The sequence below is a fragment of the Pseudorasbora parva genome, chromosome 24 (genome assembly GCF_024679245.1).
Source record: "Pseudorasbora parva isolate DD20220531a chromosome 24, ASM2467924v1, whole genome shotgun sequence".
Lineage (NCBI taxonomy): Eukaryota > Metazoa > Chordata > Actinopteri > Cypriniformes > Gobionidae > Pseudorasbora > Pseudorasbora parva.
Window position 1 is genome coordinate 3,832,877 of NC_090195.1, and position 24,232 is coordinate 3,857,108.

General features: G+C 39.4%; 1 protein-coding gene across 5 annotated transcripts in view; it reads left to right on the forward strand.

Annotated features, from left to right (window-relative positions):
* Positions 1-24,232, forward strand: part of capn15 (calpain 15) — a 42,176-nt gene that overhangs the window by 7,795 nt on the left and 10,149 nt on the right. For all 5 annotated transcript variants that reach the window (XM_067434573.1, XM_067434572.1, XM_067434574.1 and 2 more), the window contains 4 exons: positions 14,816-16,283; positions 21,856-22,064; positions 22,318-22,501; positions 23,607-23,830. In XM_067434573.1, the coding sequence (XP_067290674.1) occupies positions 14,816-16,283; positions 21,856-22,064; positions 22,318-22,501; positions 23,607-23,830 (2,085 nt within the window). The remainder of the gene's footprint in view (positions 1-14,815; positions 16,284-21,855; positions 22,065-22,317; positions 22,502-23,606; positions 23,831-24,232) is intronic.

The window sequence follows — 24,232 nt, forward strand, 5'->3', positions numbered from 1 at the left end:
CTTACAACAGTTCCCACACCAGCGATTTATAGATTATCATGACAGAACATGCTAATCAATGACTTTTTGATACTTAACTCATAAATTAAATACCCTTCAGAAATGTCCCGTCTGGTTTGAACATAAAAGGCTGAACAGTTTAGTACTTTTTCAGTGCGTGTCTGTCTGAGGTAAATAGAGCTTCTAACACAAACTCTTAAAAGCTCCGCCCTCTTGAAAGGGGGCCGGAGCAGCAGCTCATTTGCATTTAAAGGGACACACAAAAAACTGTGTTTTTGCAAGTTTAAAGGGTTAGTTCACCCAAAAATGAAAATTATCTCATTAATTACTCACCCTCATGTCGTTAGACACCCATAAGACCTTCGTTCATATTCAGAACACAAAAGAAGATATTTTAGTTGAAAGCTTAAGGCTGAGAAAGGCTTCAGATAGGCCTTCATTGACATTCAGTACATTTTTTACTCACTCGAACCATAGAGGCTCTAAAAACGTCATTACAAAGTCCATCTCACTGCAGTGGCTGTAGAGTTATGTTACTAAGCGACGAGAATAGTTTTTGTGCGCTAAAAAACTCGAAATGACTACTTTATCCACCAAGTTATTGTCTTCCGTGTATGCCTCGGACGTGAACTCACGAAGCACCACGACGCATGCGTGAGAATATGACACAGTCCGCCGTTCGGACACGTGACCCAGAAGCGGGGAGGTTTGTTTACAAGCAGAGGAAGGGAAGACACGCTGTATCTAAGCTGTTTAATTATACACTGATCGTGGTTTAGCGGTCAAAATGGGGCGGCTAAAGTGTGCACTTCCTGGATGCCCGAACCGTGAGAATCGACCAAGTAAACGTAAAAGTGCTTTATCAAATCCGCAAAATGAAAGGCTCACATTTCACTGTTTCCATGGAATGATACTGAACGCATGAAGCTATGGTTGCTGGCTATCCATCGGGATGTTGGTTTACCGCTTCGATACGCCAAGCAGTTGAAATTGTGCGGTGCACATTTTTCACCAGATGATTTAAAATATGGTCACCGTCGAGGACCTCTTAAATCAACAGCTGTGCCCAGTCTGTTTTTACAAAACAAAGAGGAATGAGTGGAATCGTAATGGGGAGATCGTTAAGGGATAAAGCAACGATACAGCAATGTATTTTATAATGCTTTGGATGAATATGTAAAGTACATTATTTACTATATTACTGAGTTACTATATAAACATGAGACTATGAACAATTCATCACAGCCCAGGTCCATTACTCTCTGTTTAACAGTAACGTTAGCTTGTGGCTGTGTCACTACAGCCACTGCAGTGAGATGGACTTTGTAATGACGTTTTTAGAGCCTCTATGGGTCGAGTGAGTAAAAAATGTACTGAATGTCAATGAAGCCCTATCTGAAGCCTTTCTCAGCCATCAGCTTTCAACTAAAATATCTTCATTTGTGTTCCGAAGATAAACGGAGGTCTTACTGGTGTCTAACGACGTGAGGGTGAGTAATTAATGAGATAATTTTCATTTTTGGGTGAACTAACCCTTTAACATGCTATAAATTATCTGCGGGGTAAAACTTCACATACACACTCTGGGGACGTCAGAGATGTAATTTGCATCTTGTAAAAATGGGCATTATAGGACCCTTTTAAATTTAGGTCTGTTCCTCATACAAAGCTATCAGAAGACTTTTCAGATGACTATATCATATGTGTTCTTTCATAATTGATGGTGCTTTTATGTCATTTTTGAAGCTTTATTTATTTTTATGCCAACAGTCAGGTGATTCTGCTTAAAGTGTCATGAAACCCCCTCTTTCAGTAGCAGTCAGTTCTCATCACAGTTTTGAAAAATGATATAAAAGTGGGCGTGGTTAACGACTTGTTATTGAGGGTTTTTCCCCCGCTCTTATTAAAAGCATCAAAAGCCCTGTTTCCACTGAAATTACCCAGAATAAATTGTCCCAGGAAATTTTTCCCTGTTGCTGTCTGCGTTTCCATCATGGTCTAAAGTACCGTGAATATTAGTCCGGAGATGTAGGACTGTATGTATGGAAATTATGGGGATAGCTATCATTATCAGTGAACCTAAGGGGAAAAAATTAAATGTTAGTGTAGACAGTAGAATGTTTAACCGGGTTAAAGAAAACAGCGGTTCAGCTGTCAGGCTTGGAGATATGTCATTTTTTTCTGCAGCACCATCTGCTACGCGGCTGTTCATCTCCAAAAGTTCGAGGAGTAAAACAAACGTCTGTCACCAACCTTTTTAACAACTGCCACGCCACAGACAGACTCGAACAAGAGCCTTTCAGAAGTAACAAGCTCTCAGCTGGAGTCACATGGTGCAGGACGAGAGGCATATAAATTATTCTCACTGCTAAAACAGTTCTGTCATATTATTTTTATAAGGATTGAGCAGTGCAGGAACTCGACATGTCCTTGTGTTCGTTTTCTAAAGGATTTCTTGTGTTAACAGAATCCAGGAAGCTTCACAAGCACTTTATGTGATGTGTTTCTTTCCACCCGTGTCAAATTGTGAGCCGCTTCTGTGTGTTCAAACTCATATTTGCTCTTTTAAACATCACGTGTCTGATGGAGACATGATGGTCAACTAGTGGATTAGCGAGGTTGACTAGTTTATTTAGACTAGTAGATTTTTCTCACATTTGTTGTACTTATTTTTACCATGTTTAAATACATACATATCATAGTATCATTATATAATTATTTATATACAAAATTATATATTTTTTAATAATTTATATATTGTATATTGTCTAAAATTGTTATTTATATATATATATATATATATATATATATATATATATATATATATATATATATACATACACATACACATACACACACCGGCATAACCAAAAATATATGCCAATGCGTTTATATTTATGTCTAAGTTGTAATGGCAAAATAACTAACTCCGTCGCTTCACTGAATAAGAGACAAACATTAGCCAATTATAATTATAAAGGTTTATTTAATAATAAAAAGTTTCTTGCAAGAAAGAGGCACGGTTGATGCAACCACAAGGCCACACCAAGCGTACACTGAAGTCATAACAGAAATCACAATCTCTTATACTGCTGGCAGCATCCTCCCCTCTCAGTACATTTCCATACAGGCCGTTGTTTAAGTCAGGATGCCACATAGCCCATGTATAGCTCATAGTACACGTATGTCATGTACTGCATATCTCACACCATGGGAAGGTAAACATATGGCTATACCAAGATTTGCATTTTGCCACAACACTCCCCCCTTTTTATCACATGTTGATAAACAACGATTAAAAATGTAAATCATGGTAAACACTTTAAAAGATAAATGTTAAAAATCAAACTAAATCTAAACTTAAAGATTAATGCTAAATTGTATAAATGTAGAAATAAAATCAGACTTGAGCAAATGCTCTTATATTATTAAATTAATACTGATTAAATGAATCAAACTAAAAAAGTTAAAGATTAAATTGTATTTAAAATCAAACTAGTATTAAACTTAAAAGTTTAAGATTAAATGTTATAAAAAAATCAAACTAGTATCAAACTTAAAAGTTAAAGATTAAATGTTATTTAACTAAAATCAACCTAATTCAAAACTAAAGATTAAACATGATAATAAAATGACAATAACAATTACAATAAAATATAAAAATTGAAACAAAATACAATCAATAATTCAAGCAAATTCAAGTCACATCACACTTATACCCTTCATCTCTGATTTTCTCATAAGTGGTCACCCTCTCGAATTTGTGAAGGAAGTTAGAAAATATGTAAAAAGCTGTTTTTGCGAGATATAGTCTCTATTTTCATAGCAAGCATAGTATAGTCTAAAGTCAGAAGAAACAATTAATCCAAGTAATTCCCTAATCCTTAAGGTTCTCGTCATTAGGCCTATCTAAGTCGTCAGTCATATCATAAAATTCGTCCATCCATTTTCATATTCATCATTTACCGTCACTTTAGCCATTTGAGGTGATACTCTTGATGTCACCAGTCTTCTTACCAGTCCTGCTACTCATTGAAAAACACATGGTAAACACATCAATATCAAACAATTACAGCCATGATTGGCAATACAGTGTATCCTAACATCCCTCTAGGCTTGCTATCCACCCAAACCATGTGTCATCAGCCTCCACAGGTTCCTTCACTGCCATTCTCATGTGATCAATGATGCTTGTTACATTGCTGCTGTAATCTTGAATGTGAAAACAACATGACAGTCCCAACATTTTTCAAACTCCCCCTTTTTCTGCTGTTCACATATCTAACCTAATTCACTTCCTCATTCACCATTGTTAAAACATATTTAGTGCTGTTAGCTATTGCTAGTACAGTCCACGCCAACCCATTCCTTTAGTTTATAGTCATTGCTGTTCCCGTTTGGAATGTGTGGGCTACTTTTGAGCACACACCAAGGATGTTCCGATCTCTTATCACTAGCTCTTGAAATTGTCTCTGGTTTTGACTTTTCACAGAAACAGTAGTTTGATATCTTTCAATAGGCTCTAACTTGAATGTTGGCTCTCTCAATACCACTCTTGGCAGATGTTCCTGCTCCTCTATCGATCATGGCAGGTGATGTTTATGTTTGACCTCTGCCCGCACCGACCGCACCGACATGTGCTTCCTGTTGCTCTCCTCTCGGCTCCTCCTCCTCGGTCACCGCTGGGACCTTTCTGCAATGGCTTGCATGTACCCATGCCGCTCTCTATGCGACCTTGACGGCGCTGTGTGTCGTCAACAGCACCACGAAAGGTCCTAGCCACCTTTTCACCTTCCAGCTCCTCCTCAGGGTCGAATCACCACAAAATCACCCAGTTCGATATTGTATAGAGGAATTTCTGCTGGCTTTCCCTGAGTCGCCTTTACCTGCACACAGATGTTAGATAACACAGACACAGACACAACACATTTCCTTTCAATAGTTCAACAAACACACTCTCACACAGATCTGTGGATGGAAGCTGTTGTTTACCCCCTTTCATGCCCATCAAAAGTGGTTCTCCAAAGACTATTTCAAACGGACTTAAATTTACTTTGGGTCTTTTTCTCATTATCATGTACATTAACACAATTGGTAGGGCCTTTACCCATGTGAGTCCAGTGTCCTCACAGCATTTTGCCAATTTGTTCTTTATTTTTGCGCTTTCTCGCTCTACGGCTACTCCTTGCAGTGCGTTCTCATGTCTATTCCTAAAAACTGACCCACTTGTTTGATTTCCTCATTCACGAAATGTGTTCCGTTATCTGAACTGATCTTTTTTTGGAATTCCCCACCTGGGAATGATTTCAGTCAGCAAGGCCTTTGCCACTGCTGCTGCGTCTTGTTTAAAGGTTGGGAATACCTCTACCCATTTTGACCACATGTCAACCATCACCAGGCAGTATTTCTTACCTCAACTCAATGAAATCCATCATGAGGTACCCGAATGGCTCTTCTACCGGTGGGTGTGATGCCAAAGGCATTTTTACTCCCCTTGCCACATTGTATGCGTTGCAAATCACGCATCTGTTACAAAAATTCGCAGCGTACGTTGTAAACCCCTTTGTGAACCACATGTCTTTCATTTGCAATATCATCCCCCCTTTGGCTGCATGGTCTTTCCCATGTAGCCACTTAGCATAATGATGAAAGAAATTTCGAGGTAAACAAGGCTTGCCATCTTCACTCAACCACACATCATCACAGTTGTTTTTCCGCTGTCGTGCCGAAAATCTGCATTCTCTGTAAGGAGGACAAAGCATTTGTGTTTATTTCAGATACCAAAAGACACTCTGGTTCTTTTGGCTTCGTTGCCGCCGCGGCCTTCGCGGCCTTCGCGGCCTTCGCGGCGTCTGCTCTCACATTGCCTGTTGAGATAAAATCTTTGTTGTTAGTATGCGCTGCGCATTTACAGATAGCAAGTTGTTTTGGCAATAGGATAGCGTCTAGAAGAGAAGAGACAAGAGAAGCATTCAGAATTGGACGTCCATCAGATTTCAGAAATTTCCAGTTTCCACAACGCCCCAAAATCATGCGCTACCCCAAACGCATAACGCGAATCTGTGTAAATCGTTACACATTTCTCTTCCATTAATTTGTACGCTTCAATCAGAGCGACAAGCTCTGCCGCTTGAGCCGAATAATTGTGTGGCAAGCTGCCCAAACGCAAAGTGTCAAAGTTGATTGTTACCGCGTAACCCACTTTGCTTAAACCTGCTTGTGCATCTCTGTAAGCAGAGCCATCCACAAAGAGGACATTGTCACAATTTTCGAGAGGTGTGTCCAAAAGGTCAGGACTCGAGGTACACACCTGTTCAAGCGCTGTTATGCATCAGTGGTGTTCCTTGCCATCCTCCTCGTTGGCAGGAGTGTGGCGGGGTTCAGCACTGTGCAACGTTTCACGGAGATGTTTGGCATGTCAAGCATAATCGTGTGATACCTCAACCATCGTGTTGCTGACAAATGGTATGTCTTCTGTTCTTGCAGTATCAAAGTCACTGAATGTGGAACCATTAGTGTTATGCCAGAGTACCCCACAAATTCTCTAGAGGCCATCACGGCCTGCTCAACTGCTGCCACCACCGAATTAACTGCCCGCAAGTCTTGTACAAACCGCCATTCAGTTGGCTGACCTGTGTCCCTAATCTTTTCCCCAAGAAAGATAGGAGTTCGCACCGGTCAGGTGTCACATGGCACAATAATGCCTTCTTTCAACAGTGATTCAAACACTGGTTCAATACCCAAAATTGCCTCAATTTTCAACATCATATTTGTCTTTTTCACGTGTGTGTTTGTCATTTGTGGTTACAATTCGCTTTACTTCAATTTCATGCTCACAGTCAGAATTAAAACCCCCCAATTTCTCACTGTATCTCAACGTGTCATTGACCTTCCTCCAGTCACACATTCCCCTGCTATCAAATAGAGAGGAAGCTGCGTTTCTGACAAGCTCACTGAAACCGCACACACTTTCTCATTCCAATACGATATGTGATGTGCAATGTAAATCATCAGGCATCATAAAATCTGTCTCATCAGACTGCATTTTATTTTGCCCCAATTCACAAATAGTTATGTGCCATTTGTAAACCCATTTTGGTTCTGTTTTCAGAAAAATTTGTTCACCCTCTCTTACCAGCACACAAGAAGGGTCTGCTATCATTTCCAAATTTTATTTGCACTTGATATACATCCTCAATCATTTATGATCTAAATTTTTTTTAATGTTGAAAAACTTTTCATCAAAACTATGTAATTATCCATTCATTACATTCAATCAGCTCTTTACACTATTATTTTTCAAATCACTTTTCAACCCCATGTTATTAGCAAAACGTTCAAAATCTATTAATTAAGATTTCCTTTAAAGTACCCTTTATCTTTCAACGGCTCATCCATTAAAACTCTTTAGGTGTATGCTCCAAATTACCAAAATCTTAAACCCCTTGATTCCTGTCATCTGTCAGGGATACTTATCATGAAATCCCCACTAGACCAACTTAGCACTTAAACCAAATTTTTTATAATTTTACCAAGAACTTACAAATTTATATGGTCTTTATAAAGTATTCAAATTTGTCATTATTAATCTTTGGGGCTCTCTCTCCTGTCCCATTATTCCTCTATCAAATACTTAGTCTGTGACTGCACCTTGTGATCATTCTTGTTTAGGTATCACTTATCTCTTCTGCTCTGCACAAACCAAAATATTATTGTCCTCATATTAAAATCCCAGTCACACAGAAAGCCTAACAGCCCTATTTTCTTTTACATTAATTGTAATTCTCTATATTAATCAAATGTCTTTCTTCCCTTCTGAGGAATCAAACAAATAAAACTTTTTTTTAGCGGTTCTATTCTCTCGTTCGCCCTCCATTATTTCAGAATTGTGATGAGGTCTCTGGATAATTTCAATAGTGACTTCAGCCAATCTGTCACTTTGTCTCTGCTTCAAGTCTATAACTTTTACCAATCCAGGATATAATTCAACATCATAAATGACAAAAGTAGTCATAACTACCCTTAACAGACAGAGCTGGATATCAATCCACTTAAAGCTCGTCCCAATGTTCATCTGGATCATCTTTTTATCCGATTCACTCAGAATAATTAGCTTCTTTTCAAGTTTTTTCGTTTAACTTAATAATCTGTAGTGCTAAAACACTACACTTAATCAGGACACATAAATATGAACTGCTCACTCTCAAAATTTGCTTTTACTTGGTCTCTTAACCAGTTTCAAATTCACTATTAAGTTGTCTTTAGAAAGGCCAGCCAAGTTGTTGTAACAGGTCAGCTGATGCCATTGTTTTTGTTTTGTCTCAGGTTTTAACAGTCACTGTGCCATCTCTGCCTCCACAACCAGCCTCTCTCTCTCTCACTCTCTGTCTCTTACACAGATAATCTTTTCAACAGCCTCTGAGACTTTTACTCAGAACAAACTTTAATATTAAATTCTATGAAATATTCTTTCAAGTTATATTTAGTTTAAATACCTTTTGTTTTCCAGACCTTCTCTCTAAACTTCAAAAGCCGTCCTCATCTCAAAGCCATCACCATGTCTCCAAATTATCCTCTGCATATCTATTGACCTGCAGGATTTAAAACTATGATAGAGACATATTAGTTCAATATCACACAGTTTTACTGATACCAATTAATACATTTTTGTTCTGGTCTCCACAAAAGTTAATGACAATCACCTCATGGTCTCAGCTGGCTCTTGAATGACCTTTACCATCATAACTTTCACTCAGGGTCTTCCCTGGCATTCACAAACAGTGCGGTACTTGAGTGAGTGGTATAGAGGAGCCATTATTAGGGCAGGCCATGCTGTGTCCTGTCTGGACTCTCGGCCCCTACAACCACAGCGTCCCCCCTTACTGATGCTGCTGGCCTCACAGACATCGGTTCTACTCTCATACACACCTCACATAAAACACCTCCCTTCTTGGAAGTGCCCAATGGCGGTGACCCCCATGTCTTAGGTTGTCCCCCGCTGGCCAAAAGAGGATCTTACCCGTCTTCGGCGAATCACCCTCATTCACATTGGTCATCGCTTGAGATCTTTGACCCTAAAAATGGATCAGATGTTTTTCTGGAGCCTTGGGGAAAGTGCATTCAAGAGTCACCAGAGCCATTTAGTCTGCTGAATATAGGTAAAACATGGAGACAGGTTAATCATAACACTACTTAATCACTAAAATCCATTGTACCTCTTCAAACCTGCAACATAGCAGTGCTTAGAATCACTCTCAGTGCATCTAGCCATAACAATTTAAAGTTCTGTGACCAAGGCCATCAGTTCTGTACATGGTGGTGGCTAAGAGTAGACATGGAAGTTACTGATCATATAACACATTAGTCTCAAATTTCAGTTCATTTTAAAGTCTATATTTGAAAAACATCACATTGTTTCATCATGAATATTCATCATTGCCCTCTCAATGGCAATCGTTCATTTTTACCAAATCATTGTCTCTATGAATTATTATTATTTTGTTTATTTTTTTTAACTGCTGCCCTGTGCCTTTATCTTGTGACACTGGGCCAAATATCAGCTTTGAGCTGATTTGGAATCAGAGAGAGAGAGAGACTCTGAGGCCTTCAGGGCTGGCACACTGCATTCTCATAAACATTTCACTTTTCACACTAGCTCATGTAAGATCTGGCTAGGAATTAAAAATTGTTTTCAAATTAAAACATCCTTTTCCTTTTAATTTTATCCTTAGACTAAAATCTAATTTTCAAATAATCATAATTTTTATTTTTACATGAATCTATCAATTTCCACTCCAGATTGAGTCTCTGTTCCTCAAGTTAGGCCACAGCACCAGTCAGAAATGAAATGGTGGGGGCAGATTCAGATAAGCAAATTGTTTTATTAGCTCAGCTCAAGCTTATCTTTTGAAACCAAAACTTCAGCTTCTCTGGTTTCCAACTTATTACTATAGTTATTTCAACAACAACCAGTATTCCAACAAGCATTATCAGAGTTTTGCAAAAGTGAGAAGAGCAAGAACATATTTATTATCTTTTTTTTTTGTCATTTAAACTCTCTACAAAATTAGATTCTTACAATATGTTTTATCATCTTTAATTTTACCTCATGATTAAAATTAAATTGATCACAGCTCCTTCCTTCCCAAAAATAATTACATTTATTAACCTTATTGTTATTTCATTATTTTCTTAGACAGAGTGTAAATCTCATCTCTGTTTCTTTCGCTTTACTAAGTTTCATTACAGATTTTAGTCTGGTGCACTTCATTTGCCACATTTTCAACACCTTATGGGTGCATGTACACAGTTACGTGTAAAATGGTCCTGCTGACCACAATAAAACCCTCTCTGTACTTCAGGAAACTTGCATTTTTCGGTCTGGTTTCTGGTCTTTAAGGCGGTGCCTAAAGCGGCGATTGCTCGGACAGTCAGAGAAGAGAGCTCTGGTCCAATAAAACATACAATGCCTTGCCATTAATTGTATCTTACATCTGCCTTTTCCCCAAAAACAAATATCACATTTGGTTTTCCAAATATACAATTCTTCAGTTACTGGTATTTTCCCTCCGGGGTTAAATGACACCCCAGCCATTTTAAAATCCACGAATAAGCTTTAACATCTAAAATTTGAATTTCTCTTGTTCTCAATTTTTTATAGCCTGTTAGGTTGCTGTTTACTTTTCTTTAAACAGAATTAAAACATTGCTGCCCATTTCCTTCATACGTTGCTTATTTCTTTAAACTGTGGGCTTCAGAGCAGAGCTGCTTACAGCATTTGCTCTCTATAGTCTCAATCTTTTACCGGACTGATCACATTACTGATTTACTGATCATGTCATTCAAATTGTTAGCTCTAATTTAGTTAACACAAATTGTTATCCATAGCTTAATCAAAGTTCATACTCACCAGCGATCTTTAAACAGCTGTGGCTTCTGTGTGACGAGACAACGCTTTCACTTTCCCTGTTATCTGCTTCACATAGCATATTTCACGTTTCTCACACACATTTCCCACAACAGCTTTTTGATTTATCTCCCCTCTCCAACAGACTCTCAGTCTGGTGAAACACAACATTCCCTCTTCTGGGAATCATAATCAAATTATTTTACTTCCTTATACCTTGCATGCATTTTTCCCATATTATTTCTCATTTGTCAAAATACCGGTGTATATTCTGCTAGCTTGCTTTGAGATTTCCCCATATTGATAGTCTGTCTCTGTGATCTTTCACGTGCACGCTATTAATCTGTAGAACGTCTCTCACAGATCTGATCCTTCACCCAGGACAGACGGGTCGGACGCTTTTCCAAGCGCCCTCTTTGTGATCTCAATTTCTTCCGGATGTCTTAACCCCTTAGTATCTTCCTCGGATATGAATTCTCAAAAACTCGTTCCAAGTTTAATCTTCAAATATCAATCCTCCCCAACTAACGTAGTCTCAATCCTCATGGAAATATCTTTACCACTGGCATGATTTAAATTTCTCCCGAATTTCTTAACCACTTGCGTGGTCTCAATTCTCCCAGAACATTTCAATCACCCACGTAACCTCAATTCTCCCAAAACTTCTTGATCACGTTCCATGATCTCAGTTTTCCCAGAATATCTTAGTCACGATGATCACAGAGTCAGGCTCTCACTATGGATTTCTCTTTTACCATTAAGGTTTCCTCAAATCTTTTAAACCCAAATTCTCAAATTAAACCAAGTTCTCAAATTAAAGTCCCATTTAAACACATTAAAATTCCCCTGAATTTTAAGTTTGTCTCTTACCAGAAGCGTCCCGTTGCCACCTCGGGTTCGTTTTCTCTGATTCCAGTGGTCGGACCCTCCGGACCCCCCTGAGCGGTCGGCCCTTCTCCCTCAATCCTGTCGGGGTAAGGCTGTGACTCTAACGTCCAGGATGATCAGTCACCGTCCGCTCACGGGGTCCAGACGGCACATCCAAGGAATCCCACTATCTGACACCAAATTGTAATGGCAAAATAACTAACTCCGTCGCTTCACTGAATAAGAGACAAACATTAGCCAATTATAATTATAAAGGTTTATTTAATAATAAAAAGTTTCTTGCAAGAAAGAGGCACGGTTGATGCAACCACAAGGCCACACCAAGCGTACACTGAAGTCATAACAGAAATCACAATCTCTTATACTGCTGGCAGCATCCTCCCCTCTCAGTACATTTCCATACAGGCCGTTGTTTAAGTCAGGATGCCACATAGCCCATGTATAGCTCATAGTACACGTATGTCATGTACTGCATATCTCACACCATGGGAAGGTAAACATATGGCTATACCAAGATTTGCATTTTGCCACAACAAAGTCTAATTAATGTATTTATATATATATATATATATAATATATTACACACATATACACACACCTAAATACATACATACTGACCCCCCAATAGCACTAAAAATGCAGAAAAATGTTATACAGAATTAGTCATAATTATAGGTTTTACATTTCCATCTACTTTTCATCATAACGTTTGTCTGAGGTCAAGTTGTGCAACATCAAAAATACAACACACTTCACCTTTGTTGTGACCTTTGACACTTGGAGACACAAGTGCTGTGTCCCAGTGTGACGTACTCCATGATTCCAGCTGAGCGCCTCTAGTGTGCGTGTGTGCAAGCTTGTGTGTGTGTGTGTTGATCATTATCAGGATGTTTCCTGAGTGTTTTATCAGTGGAAGAAAAGTGAGTTGCTGTTCTCTGAGGCTTTACTGAGGATTTATTCCCATAGCAACAAGCTCCTATCACCTCAGCCAATCACAATTCAGAATAAACTATCTCTCTAACTCAGATACACACACACACACACACACACATACACAAACACACAGTTGTTTAATATGTCAGTATGCTGTGGTATGCTGCTTTCAAAATGTTGTCTTCTAAACAAAAAAATACTGGATCATCATATTTTCATCAGTTTGTTGGGAAATATGTATTCATGAATATCAGGTTGGAGCAATGAATTTAAATGGATTGATTATGCTATTATGTATTGACCAAAACAATAGCTTATTTCAGCATTGCCTTTCATATTTTTGTTAACTGATTAATTGCTGAAAAATAATAGATGTTTATAAGCAGGCTTCATTGTGACAACATGCCCCGCCGTTTTGTGTTTGATGAACTGTGTGTGTGTTCCTGCTCAATAATTGTGCAAACACAATCACTGTTTTGTAGCTGAGCCATCAAGGTTTGTGTCTGTAGAAATTGACTTTTAAAAATAGACCTACGCTGAGAAATATAATATCTGGAGAAAAGTATGACAGCTCGCCCTGTGTCGTCGTCTCTATATAGGACACGTCAAGCCTGAGTGCACACGTCCATATTAATTCATAAAAATGGATTGTTCTATGAATTCTGATGGCTCTCTCACCTCGTATGTCCTTTCCTCGTTTGCGCAGTGAAAGGTGTTTCCTCGCCTCAGATTTCAGATTGCCTTATGTGACTCAAATATGAGTGTTTTAACGGATTCTGGTTAGCATTGTTCCTACATTATGTTCATCAGCCTGAAGCCAAACGCATGATGCAGTTGGAATGCTGTTATATCACATACGCGGAATAAACTATTTCCGCTAATAATTCCCTTCTTTCCAGCTGTGTTAATAGGTCACAAACACACCCATACTCTGGATTTTGAATGCCAATATCCAGAGTATGGATATTGCTGTCCTGCACACATACACTCGGATACTTACACAAGCTTTGATTCTTTGCATTATTTATCAGTGTGATCCTCTTTGAGCCGACAGTTAGTATCAGTACTGAGTCATATAATACACACACACACATACGCAGTGAGGATTGGGATGAGGGCCAGTTCTGTTTGACCAGTGCTAATGACTGTGACTCGCAGTACAAATGTCTTACTGTGTGTGTGTGACGGCTTCTGGAGACTCAGGGCCAAATGTCTCCGCATGCTCACAGGGAACCGACCCAAAGACCAACAGTATATAAAACACAGTTGTGTTCAAAACGTGTTCATGGCTTGCCTGTTCTTAATATATATCGGAGATATTTTCTTCTTTTTTATTTAATCTTATTAATCCTTGGTTGATCTTAAGCCTGTATTTAGTAGTATTGTTTATGTATTTATATTATCCACCCTGCTCCCTATATATCAACGGTAAAAGCAATTAAGCAATAATAATAATGTAATGAAAAATAGTGTAATATGTTGAAATTAGTATAGCTTTAGGTTATACTGTAATGAATGTCTATCATTGATGTAAAAAAAATAATATAGACATCAGTATTAATATCAGTGATGCTGGCTTTTATTAATAAAAAGATGACATTACAACAAACATTTAAAGTATACATTAATTTGGAAAGTGTGAAATGATTACACTATAAAAATATAAAAAAACTGATGTTTTTAATTGTGATTTATTTACCGAAAAACAATTGCAATTAATTAGTTATTATTTAAGCCACTGACAGCAAAAAAAACTAAAAATCTTACAATATAAATGTAGTCTTTCTGTAAAGATATATATAGTAATCAATTAAATTAATTACTATATTAATTGCCTATTTGCCTGATTTATATATATATATATATATATATATATATATATATATATATATATATATATATATATAATATGACCAAATATGTTTTAAACTCAATTTAATACCGTATGGTTTTCTTATCTGCATCTTTTCGTTGTGATCTCCGTTCTGCCCACATTTGTGTATTGTGTATGTATTTTGTGCTCGGAACTTGAATTTTCATATCCAGTGTTAATTATTATTAATCTCTTTTTTTCTCTTTCTCTTTTAGTCACTCTCATTCTCCTGGTTCGATGGCAGCAGTTGTGAGGAATTCTGACTGGTCATGTGGACGCTGCACATTTCTTAACTCCAGCGGTTCCTTGCGCTGCTCCATTTGTGAAGCTCCCCGACAGAAGCCGGATTTGAACCACATTCTGCGCCTCAGCAGTGCTGAGGAACCTCGCTGGTCCTGCCCACGCTGCACCCTGACCAATCACCATGGATTAGGCTCATGTTCTGTGTGCGGAGCCGCTCCAGTTACGGCCAACGGACCCATTGCACCCAAGCCGGCCCCGCCCACTCCTGTAGACCCCATCTCCAGCCCTGAAGCCAAAGGGCAGGTAGCCAATGGGGAGTCCCTATGTGCCGAGTCCAACGGGGAGGTGTCTATGAGTGGGGAGGGGTCAGGGGGTGAGTGGGCATGTCCTCGTTGTACTTTAGTGAACACCCCGGTGGCGTTGTCATGCTCAGCATGTGGTGGCCCTAGAAAACTCTCCTTACCGAAAATCCCTCCCGAAGCGCTAGTGGTCCCAGAAGTGCGTACACCTGTGGCAGGGTTTCCCACACAAACGGCGGGAGCGTCCGCACCTCTTCTCATTGATCTGACCGAAGATTCCCCACCCCAAGTACCTTCGGAAACCCCGTCTCCACCCCCTGTCCCGTTTCTACCCCCTTCCCTGTCCTCGCTTCAGAATAATCCCGTGCCTCGAAGCCGGAGGGAAGTCCCTCCCCCTGGACGTCCTCCAAACCCCGCCCCCTCACCAACATCACCCTCAACCTGCCCCCCTAATAAATCTAAGCCCATCCCACCATCAGACAATTACCCACTTAAGCGCCTCAGTGTGCTGGAGGAGGAGGAGCCTAACAACCCTGCCCCTCCGGTCACATCTCCGCCCTCTTGGAAGTGTCCCGGATGCTCCGCCCCAACAGCACCTCCTTCCTCATCTGCCGGCCGGTGCGACGCCTGTCGAGGGTCGCGGCCCGGTTCGGGCGGTGATGTCATTGACGTGCTCGGCGAGTCTGTGCGCTTCACGCCAGCGTCGCCGTCCAGTCCGGACTTCAGCTCTTGGGCTTGCTCCAAATGTACGTTGCGCAATCCGACGGGAACGGGCCACTGCACGGCCTGCGGATCGTCCAAATTGCACGGGTTCTCTGAGCCGTCCAACTGCTCGTCGTGCTCTCGGAAACAACCGCACTCCCACTCGCGTGCCTTTACTTCAGCCTCATCTTCCTCCGTCTCGTCTCCGTCGCCGCAGGACAAGAGCGTGTGTCAGTGGACGTGTCCCGCGTGCACGCTGCTGAACGAAGGAAGGATGAAGCATTGCGCGGCGTGTCACACCCCGCAGCAGTACCTGAATCTGCGGAAAATAGGAAAACCGCTCAAACGCAGGGAGAGCATGCATGTGGAGGCCCGCAGACGCACGGATGAGGGAGAGGCCAAGGAATTGTGGGAAAATATCGTCAGCTTCTGTAGAGAGGTAAGACACTGTCAGTTTGATTTAGTACAATGACTTTCCACCAAGTTCAAAAGAACAGCGTTTATCTTTTGTAACATTATAAATGTCTTCATCAATTTAATACATCCTTGCTGAATAAAATATATCCAACACATTAGATCTACCTAATTAATTATTAATAAATCTGTTTTAATATCGGTTTAAATGTCAGTGATTGATCCATTGGTGCATCACTAGATATTTGTAGTGTTCACAATATACTGTAATATATATATATCTCTATCACACCCAGCTAAATAGGCATCATCTAAACATCCGTTCTACTCTGTTCTCTTGACATTTCATTGGAATCAAACCACAGCTCCATCTTTGAAACCGAGCCAGTATCAAAAACACAGTGCATTATGAAACCAGCGGCGCCCATATATCTGCTAAATATTTGATACATTTCTGACCTTCTTAGAGGGGAAGTGGTCAGACTTTGTGTTTGAGGAGATGCTGACAGCAGTTGTACAGCTTGTGATGTTCTGTTCAGGCAGAAAGGATGAAGTCGAGAGAGTCTGATACCAGACTTTGTGTTCTTGATCCCTGTCCATTTTCAATAAATGTTTCAGAAGAGAACACAGAGCAGTTTTAACTATGCATAAACATTTCTATGCTTTGTACTTTAAAGTGGTGGTTGACTGTTGATGTTTGAGCATAAACAACATCTGCACAGTTACGATGTTTAAAGCAAAGGGAGATATTTCCTTTTACAGAAATAGCTTATAAAGGACTGCAACAAACGGCTGGTAGGGACTACAACATCTTCACGGGTTAGTAGGAGTTGAACGACTTCAGATTTTTTTAAAGTCGACATTTATGTGATGAAGGTCGAGTCGACTGATGACGTCATTAATGAACAAATAACCCTGAACCTTGAGCTGAGACTCAAACTCAGGTTTTGTTGTGTAGAGGACAGCTGTGGTATATGACACAGCGCTGCCCACAAGGTTATTGCTCCTACATAACAGCTTTTTTATCAGTTATTTTGTCTTTGGGTTGTTATATTTATATTATATATAATATAAAGTAGCACAATAAAGATTACATTAAATGAATGCATTAGTGAGAGAGAGAGAGAGAGAGAGAGAGAGAGAGAGAGAGAGAGAGAGAGAGAGAGAGAGAGAGAGAGATTGCGTGTGAATTAATTCTACCTGGCAGTGTCTACTAATAGTGAAGCAGTGGGTTTTAGTTACTAAAAACATGCTAGTTCCTTTTTAGTTGATTGAAAAATAAGTGAACAGTTTTGACTACATTTCTGCACTACTGGATGGTTCTGTGTGTGGCCCGCGCAGTCTCTGAGTGATGTGCGAGCTATGTGTGTGCATTACAATGCAGCAGTACATTAGTTAAGAACGCCGATTAACTTTCATGTGCAATAAGCTGTTTAAAACATGCGTTCTCCTGACCAGTTTTAAGCATCTAGATGGCACAATCAAACATTTCTTATGTTCTTATGGTGCTCTCTCAGAGTATGAATCTATTTGTCATTTTAACTGTTGGAAACAGAGCATGAGTGTCAGGAAGTGGTTTGTCCTGTTGTCCCCTCTATAGGCCAGCGACTAGTCGACATCAAGCTCAAACCGTCATGGCAGAGCATTAAATTCGAGTTTAGTTTGTGCAACCCCTATGGGTTAATGACATCACTAACCCTCAAATTTACATAAACCCACCCCCAGGAATACGCAACAAAGGCCATGTTGAGAAAAGGAGGCGTTGTTTTTGTCGACACATTTGGAGTCGCTCAAGCTGTCAGATCAGTCTTCACATTTATTGCAATACAGTACGAACACAAATATTAAAGCAAGATGAAGTTATAATCATAACAACTAAACTAAACTATCTCTGTTCTCTCTTTATGCAGCAGATTTTCTCTGGCTCTGTGCACCTTTAAACAGTTCCCACACCACCTTTTTATAGACTATCAGAATATGTTAATCAATGACTTGAAGATAATTAAATCATAAATTCATCAGCTCATAAATTAATTCAAGTAATTGATTCAGAAACGTCCTGCTTCATTCTACATGTTGTCACTTCTTCTTCAGCGTCTCCATCACTTTCTGACTCCGGTTTGACCATAAAAGGCTGAACAGTTTCGTACATATTTAGTGTGAGGTAATCGGAGCTGCTAACGCAAGCTCTTGAAGCTCCGCCCTCTTCTTGAAAAGAAGCAGCAGCTCATTTGCATTTAAAGGGAAACACAACAACTGTGTGTTTTTCTGCTCACCATCAAAAAGTGACAATTTTATCATGCTGTAAAAAAAATTGAGCTAAAACTTTAACATTCACACTCTGGGGACTTTAAATTACGAGTCTTAAAGGGTTTGTTCACCCAAAAATGAAACTGATGTCATTAACTCCTCACCCTAATGTCGTTCCATTGTCTTCAGAAATTGATCGATTCTGATTCGTGACCGTTTGGATCTTTATTTGAGGAACACGGAAGAGAAGACAATGCTGAATAAAGTCGTAGTTTTTGTTATTTTTGGACCAAAATGTATTTTGGATGCTTCAAGAGACTCTAATTAACCCACTGATGTCTCATATGGACTACTGTGATGATGTTTTTATTCCCTTTCTGGACATGGACAGTATAGTGTGCATACACTTGCATATGCTCTGGGACTAAAATCTAAAATATCTTAAACTGTTTCAAAGATGAACGGAGGTCTTACGGGTGTGGAACCACATTAGGGTGAGGAGTTAATGACAAATTTCATTTTTGGGTGAACTAACCCTTTAAACGTACTTGATTATGAGACTCATAAATGCAGGCTTGGTCTTCCGTTGCCTGGAGATAAACTTCAACAGCTTTTCATAGATCTGAGTTTTCCTTTCAGTTATGTTTCAAGTTGATATCTCTGATGAAGTCCTTAGAAATGGATTGGTGTTTTGGCAAGCCTTTGCCTAATTTTTAAATTGTATCCTTGAGATTGGTAGTCAAATCAAATTGGACATGTATATTTCCTCCGTGTGTAGAGCTTGTGATCTCAACATTACCTGTCAATAAGTACTTACTATCATCTTAGAGGTTGAACATATTTGTATGCTACTACAAGACACTCCACGTCTCAAATGCTTGTCCGATGACCTCTTATGATCTGAGGTTTTCTAGGGTCTCTGGTTTCCGGAATACATGCGTTATTTCCGCAGCAGGGTCGATACAACATGATATGAATCCTCAGGTTTTCTCTGGGCCAAGTTAAGATGAATCCTTTTGCTTTTTTGTTGCACAGTGTTTTTAGGGCACATCAGGCTGCATTAGTGTTTACACTGCAAATGTGACGTGGCCGTAAGCGTCCTTGAGCACCTCTTAAGATGCTTCGAGCGATCTGATCTGATCTGAGAACTTGTCTGATCTGTAGTCTGTTTACTTGTGATCAGATCAACCTAGATGAATGTTATTTCAGTTATATGTCCAGCTGTGGTTTGACCCAGATGTTCTCACTTCAGAATAGTTGCATTATTAAAAAGATGATGCATCATTATCTAAGTTTAGAGCCTGATGTTTTTTCTGCATAACTGGCACATTGTATATTAACATAATATGATTAATAATCAGGGAGTACTTCTGACACTCTCCTTCTCTTTGCGAATGGGATTTCGAACATCTAAAACGCAAGTTGGCATTTATTTTCACCACATTTCCATGTCTGAACACATCTTTCCCAGTAACTCGTCCGATCTGCGACTGTCTGCGCTCGCAACCTGGGAGACGTATTTTTAGAAATGGTTGCAGCAGCAATTAAACGGCTCCCCAGAGGCAAAATGACCCCTATTTCTCCGGCATATACATGTTTTTCCTGCAAGGAAAAAAAATCTTGTGCAGTGTGAGCTGCTACCCATGACAATATACGGTACTGCAGAATATCTGGTGCAGTTTTGGTCCAGAAGCTTCTGCACTGGTTTATTGCATTTTTACTGATGCACAACATGTAGACTTTATGAAGCTGTGATACTGACAGTGATTTAGAAGTGTTGTTTTTAAGGTGACTTGGCATTCTTTCCCGGTTAAGGGGGTTTATTTGAAATAGCTTAAACTATAATAAATAAAGTCTAGATGATTTGAATAAAATTCACAGTTACTTCCAGTGTGTATTGTAAACATACTATTTAATGATTGCAAAAGACATTTACATAAATGTAATTATTTGACACCATATTTAATAAAAAACAAAAAACAAAATGTCTATTCACACAAAGTGCAAATAGCGTGCCTTGTTAGCAAGTGCTGTTCACACTAGTTCTGACTAACAATGCATGTTTGGAAAAAACAAGATAAAAAAAACCAACGTGTTCAATGGCACCTAAGAATCTTGGTTTTGCCGCGATCGACCCGGGTTTGAATCCTTCTAAATTTTCCCATCACATATCACATCGGAAAGGCATTTACTTTCAATAAAAATGAAAAATGGAAATAAAATGCCCCAAAAAATTTTTTATAATAATAAAAGCATTTTTTTATAGGTAGGGTTATGTGTAAGTGGAGGGAGGGCTTTAAGGATGCATCCATTTAATAATTTTAATAAATATAATAATTTACACTGTTATTATTGCATCCTGTTAATGTACAACAATACTGACGTACAAATAGTATGTATCTGTCAAAACAATGTATAAATTGCATGCCATTACTATATACACATATTGCAAAGAACTGCTACTTTTACATGGTGTATATAGAATATATCACTACTTTCACTTAGTAAATATATTGCTAAGAAAAGGATGACAAATCAGATCTGCGTACATTTGAATAAGACATTTAAGAAAAAGACATTTTTATGCCATATTAATTACAGATATTGTATTAATATTTTAATTAATTTACATTATGATGACAAATTAAATCTACTTGAACTTGAAAAATAAATTATTTTACACCATATTTAAACAAATATTATTGTAGAATTTATTTTTATATTGTATACACTATTTAATGATCACATGATATCTACATACATTTGAATACATATTTTAATTGATTAAAATATGAATATTATACACTGAGATGTATTTTACACTTTTAAATGATTTTTTAATTATGTAATTATTTTTTATGTAAAAACAATAAATGATATCATACTTTCAATGCTTTGCACTTTCACATTTATGTTTGTTCATTTGTTTCCTCTTGTATTATGTATTTCTTGTTTTCGTGAGCTAGCTTATTTGCCTGTTATTTGTATTTTCCAGGTCAATATTTGTCTTAATTTTTTGTGCGTTTATCTGTATTGCTTTGTTTGCTTAATTAAAACAAAAAGTATTTTATATTATATAAACATTATTTAATGATGGCAAATGCATCTTTTTGTGTGAATGATGGCAAATGCATCTTTTTGTGTGTGTGTGTGTGTGTGTGTGTGTGTGTGTGTGTGTGTGTGTGTGTGTGTGTGTGTGTGTGTGTGTGTGTGTGTGTGTGTGTGTGTGTGTGTGTGTGTGTGTGTGTGTGTGTGTGTGTGTGTGTGTGTGTGTGTGTGTGTGTGTGTGTGTGTGTGTGTGTGTGTGTGTGTGTGTGTGTGTGTGTGTGTGTGTGTGTGTGTTGTAGAACGCGGTGAACTTCGTGGATGACAGTTTCCCTCCGGGTCCACGTTCGGTTGGGTTCCCAGAGAATGACAGCGTCCAGCAGCGAATCAAAAAGTGGCTCCGCCCTCATGAGATTAACTGCAATAATTTTAAGGATCGCGGTGTGAAGTGGTCTGTGTTCAGGACGCCCCGCCCCTCTGACATCCTGCAAGGCCTTCTGGGAAATTGCTGGTAAGAGAAGCATGTCTGTGTTTGAAATGGAGAACTAGTGTACTGCATACAGCTCAATATATAGTGTGGACTGCATACTATTGTCTAGTTATCATCTTGGTTTTGATGTTGTGTGTTCAAAAGGCACACAATAATTTCAGCCCCAGTTTAGTGGTTCGTTCAGCGGCGTATTCAAGTTTTTAGAGGAAGTGATGTTGGATTGAAATGTTGAATGTTGCTCTTATGCTGCTGTACATGCTGCTGTACTTCACAGGTTCTTAAGCGCTCTGGCAGTGCTAGCGGAGCGGCCTGAGTTGGTGGAACGTGTGATGATCACCAGAACCATATGCCATGAGGGAGCGTATCAGGTCCGGCTCTGTAAAGATGGAACGTGGACGACGGTTCTGGTGGATGACATGCTGCCCTGTGACGAATACGGGTTTCTGCTGTTCTCACAGGTCTGTGTCCAGTTTTAAATATTGCCACCCAAAGTAAATAAACAATTGCACATTTTTACCTACTAAGCAACATGTGAAGTAATGATAAATTCATTGTAAATCAATGGATATCAAATATTTTTTTAATCTAAAAAAGAAATGTATGTATATATATTATTAATATTATACAAACACACACATGCGTATATACACTGATCAGACAAATTATTACATAATTATGACCACTGACAGGTGAAGTGAATAACACTGATGATCTCTTCCTCATGTCACCTGTAAGTGGGTGGGATATATTAGGCAGCAAGTAACATTTTGTCCACAGAATTGACGTGTTGGAAAAAGGAAAAATGGGCAAGCGTAAGGATTTGAGTGAGTTTGACGAGGGCCAAATTGTGACGGCTAGACGACTGGGTCAGAGCATCTCCAAAACTGCAGCTCTTGTGGGCTGTTCCCGGTCTGCAGTGGTCAGTATCTATCAAAAGTGCTCCAAAGCTTCACCGGTGACAGAGTCATTGGCGGCCATGGCTTATTGATGCACGTGGGGAGCAAAGGCTGGCCCATGTGGTTGCGCAGACAAGTCAGGGTGGCCATGATCACCCCTGACCCCGCCGAAAGCACCAACAGTGGCACGTGAGCATCAGAACTGGACCACAGAGCAATGGCAGAAGGTGGCCTGGTCTGATGAATCATGTTTTCTTTAACATCACGTGGATGGCCGGGTGTGTGTGGCTTACCTGGGGAACACATGGCACCAGGATGCACTATGGGAAGAAGCCGAACCGGTGGAGGCAGTGTGATGCTTTGGGCAATGTTCTGCTGGAAGCCCCACCTTGCAACTTACAGGACTAAAATGATCTGCTGCTGACATCTTGGTGCCAAATACCACAGCACAATTTCAGGGGTCTAGTGAAGTCCATGTCTGGAGGGGTCAGGGCTGTTTTAGCAGCAAAAAGGGGGACCGACACAATAATAGTTATTAATGTTATGCCTGATATGTGTATATTGGTGTGTATATATAAAGTATGTTCCATCCCTGTTTGCTGCTTTATATTCTCTGCTAAAGGCTTGTGTCATTGTTTGAATTTTTTCTTTTTATTCCTGTTTTTAGGCTCAGCGGAGGCAGCTGTGGGTCGCTCTGATAGAAAAGGCTCTTGCGAAGCTGCACGGCTCGTATTTTGCGTTGCAGGCCGGTCGTGCCATCGAGGGTTTGGCGACGCTCACTGGCGCCCCCTGTGAGAGTCTGATGCTGCAGGTCAGCTCAACCAACCCCCGTGAAGAACCAATTGACACAGACCTCATATGGGCCAAAATGCTCAGCTCCAAAGAGGCGGGGTACGGCTTACACACACTCTAGATTATTATACTAATTGTCCTGTAAATTTGGCCCTGTAATTAATTCACTGTGCACTGGACTCGCTCATTTCAAGGCACATTATTAGATGACAAGAAATCTTTCATCCTTTATAATAAAGGCAAAAAGCCAAGGCAAGAGAATTGGATTAAAAAATGAAAAAATGCTTCTAAAGTGTGCCACTACAAATTGGAAAGTGCCTTTTTAAGTGTTTCTAGACTACTTGGCAATTACAGGGCTCAAATTAACGGGCAATTAGAGTCCACATACACACAGTATCAACTGAACAACGCAAATTATACAGCAAAAGATTGGTATTCATAGGATTTATAAACATTGTCTGTAACTATTATTAGAATATTTATAAATATTATATTGTGTCT